Raw genomic sequence first — 2,390 nt, forward strand, 5'->3', positions numbered from 1 at the left:
ATTAGTTACTATCATTGTTATTATTAACATTACTATCATTATTGGCTCATTATTACTATTGCCATCATATTTTTAAAATTTGAATCACTTTTTTTCCTTTTCCTTTAAATTGCTTGAAATTTTAAGATTTTTATAAATATAAGTAAAAAGTTTAATTTTGTTTTTTTCTAAATTTAAAACATGTGAATTTGAAATGCATAAATTTGAAAGACGTCGAAATTGTCAGTTGTTCATTTTAACTGGAACTTTTTCAAAACATTTCAATGATTTCATTTCATTCTAACTTTTTGTTTCGTTTCATTCAAAATGAAATAACGTCACTGCATTTCATTTTATTGTTGTTATTATTCGTTTATATATATATATATATATATATACCATTATCATTATTATTATTGTATTATTATTAATAATGATTATAATAACAGTAACTACAATTATAATTATTATGGTTTTTATCATTTCTATTATTACCATTGTTGTTATTGTAATAAAAATACATTAATTCCTCGAATTTTCTAAAACATCACACTTTTTTTGTTTGTTTCTAGTAAAATTTGATCAAATCTTCCATAAGAATATCATTTTTTTTCGTTTTCATGAAAATGATTTATATATAAAATTACCAAAAATGAAGCATAAATTTACAACAGTTAATTAATTTGAAATATTCTATACTTAATTAAACAATTTAGTTTTGCTATTTAGAATTCATAAAAATGATCTATATGGAATAAATTTATAGGTGAAATTAATTCAAAAATAATTCTTATTGCATGCATTGATCGGATCATAAAACAAAATGTGGTCTTCATTTTAAATTATAACTAATTTAAATTATTTTATAATTTTTTTCCATTCTTTTTCAATTCAAATTAAAAATATAATTTTGAATATAATTTTACTAGGTATTTTCGTAAGTCCCATTCGTATCGTTTTCTCCTTTTTTTCTTCACTTCCTGAAGTTTTTGCAATTTTTGAAGGAAAAAAAAAAAGAAAAAGGAAAAAAGATTTCCGGAGAATGGAGAAAAGAAAATTTTTATCGAAAAACAGTAATTTAATATTGATCGAAATTTAAAGCATTTAAAAATAGCACGAACGATGTAAAATTAAAATTTCAGCTTATTTTGTTATATTTCATTGATTATTAATAATACAATTTATTATTATATGTTATTTTTATACTTTTTCCTGTTAATAATTTTGCATTTCTTTTTTTTCAATAGTAAAAAAATTACTTTTCTATTTTGTAATTTTTTTTTTTTTTAAAGAAAATGAGAAAAAAACCATTCATTTATTTTAATTGTTAAATAATCCTTTATTTAAACATTTTTCCTATTATCACTAATACTATTTTCTTTTTTATTACCGTTACTAATTAATAATGTTTATTAATTAACATTACAATTATTTACCTTTTTCACTGCATATTTATATGCATGAAGTATTTTACATCAAAATTCCCTTCACTAATATATTTAAATTAATATTTGGAATCAAAACTCCCTTCACCCATATTTTTAGACTAATTTTTGAAATCAAAATTCCCTCCATTCATATATTTAAATTAATATTTAAATCAAAGTTCCTCCCACCCATATATTTACATTAATATTTGAAATCAAAATTCTCTTCACTCATATCTTTACATTAATATTTAAAATCAAAATTCCCTTCACCCATATTTTTAGATTAATTTTTGAAATCAAAATTCCCCCCACTCATATATTTAAATTTTTGTAATAAATTTTTGATTTTTGAAGTGAAATTTGAAAGAAGGCGAAAAAAAAGTTGTAAAATTTAATTTGTTGAAATTTTTTTTTCAGTGGAACACAACGAAAGATTAATTGTGCATTTACGGTGTATTACAAAAACCATTTTCTTCTCAATTCGCTCTTTCTACTATCTTTTTTTTGCAAATGTCCATTCAACACTAACTGACATCACTACTAATACCACTACCGCCACTAATATCATCCTATTGTCGAGCCGACGACTATCATTCAAATCCATTTCATTCTATTCCATCATCAGCTGTTGTCTTCATTACACCCATTACATTTTGTATATATTTATATATCTATATCTATATATATATATATACGAATAATCCATACATCCATCCTACCACCCACACACACACACCTACTCATACATTTATCCACCTGCGCATATACACCCACACACATATACTATATTTACACATACGAATGATCTATACATCCATCCTACCACCCACACACACCTACTCATACATTTATCCACCCGCGCATGTACACCCACATATACCATGTGTATACATACGAATAATCTATACATCCATCCTACCACCCACACACACACACACACACACACACACACACACACACACACACACACACACACACTAC

General features: G+C 24.1%; 1 protein-coding gene across 1 annotated transcript; it reads left to right on the forward strand.

Moving 5' to 3' along the window:
* Positions 1–2,039: 2,039 nt before the first annotated feature.
* LOAG_14679 (hypothetical protein) lies at positions 2,040–2,390 on the forward strand (the record flags this gene model as incomplete). Its single annotated transcript, XM_003150172.1, has 1 exon — positions 2,040–2,390. A coding segment is annotated over one exon (351 nt), but the record flags the coding sequence as incomplete, so codon positions are not given.

Source organism: Loa loa, assembly GCF_000183805.2.
Source record: "Loa loa unplaced genomic scaffold supercont3.805, whole genome shotgun sequence".
Classification (NCBI taxonomy): domain Eukaryota; kingdom Metazoa; phylum Nematoda; class Chromadorea; order Rhabditida; family Onchocercidae; genus Loa; species Loa loa.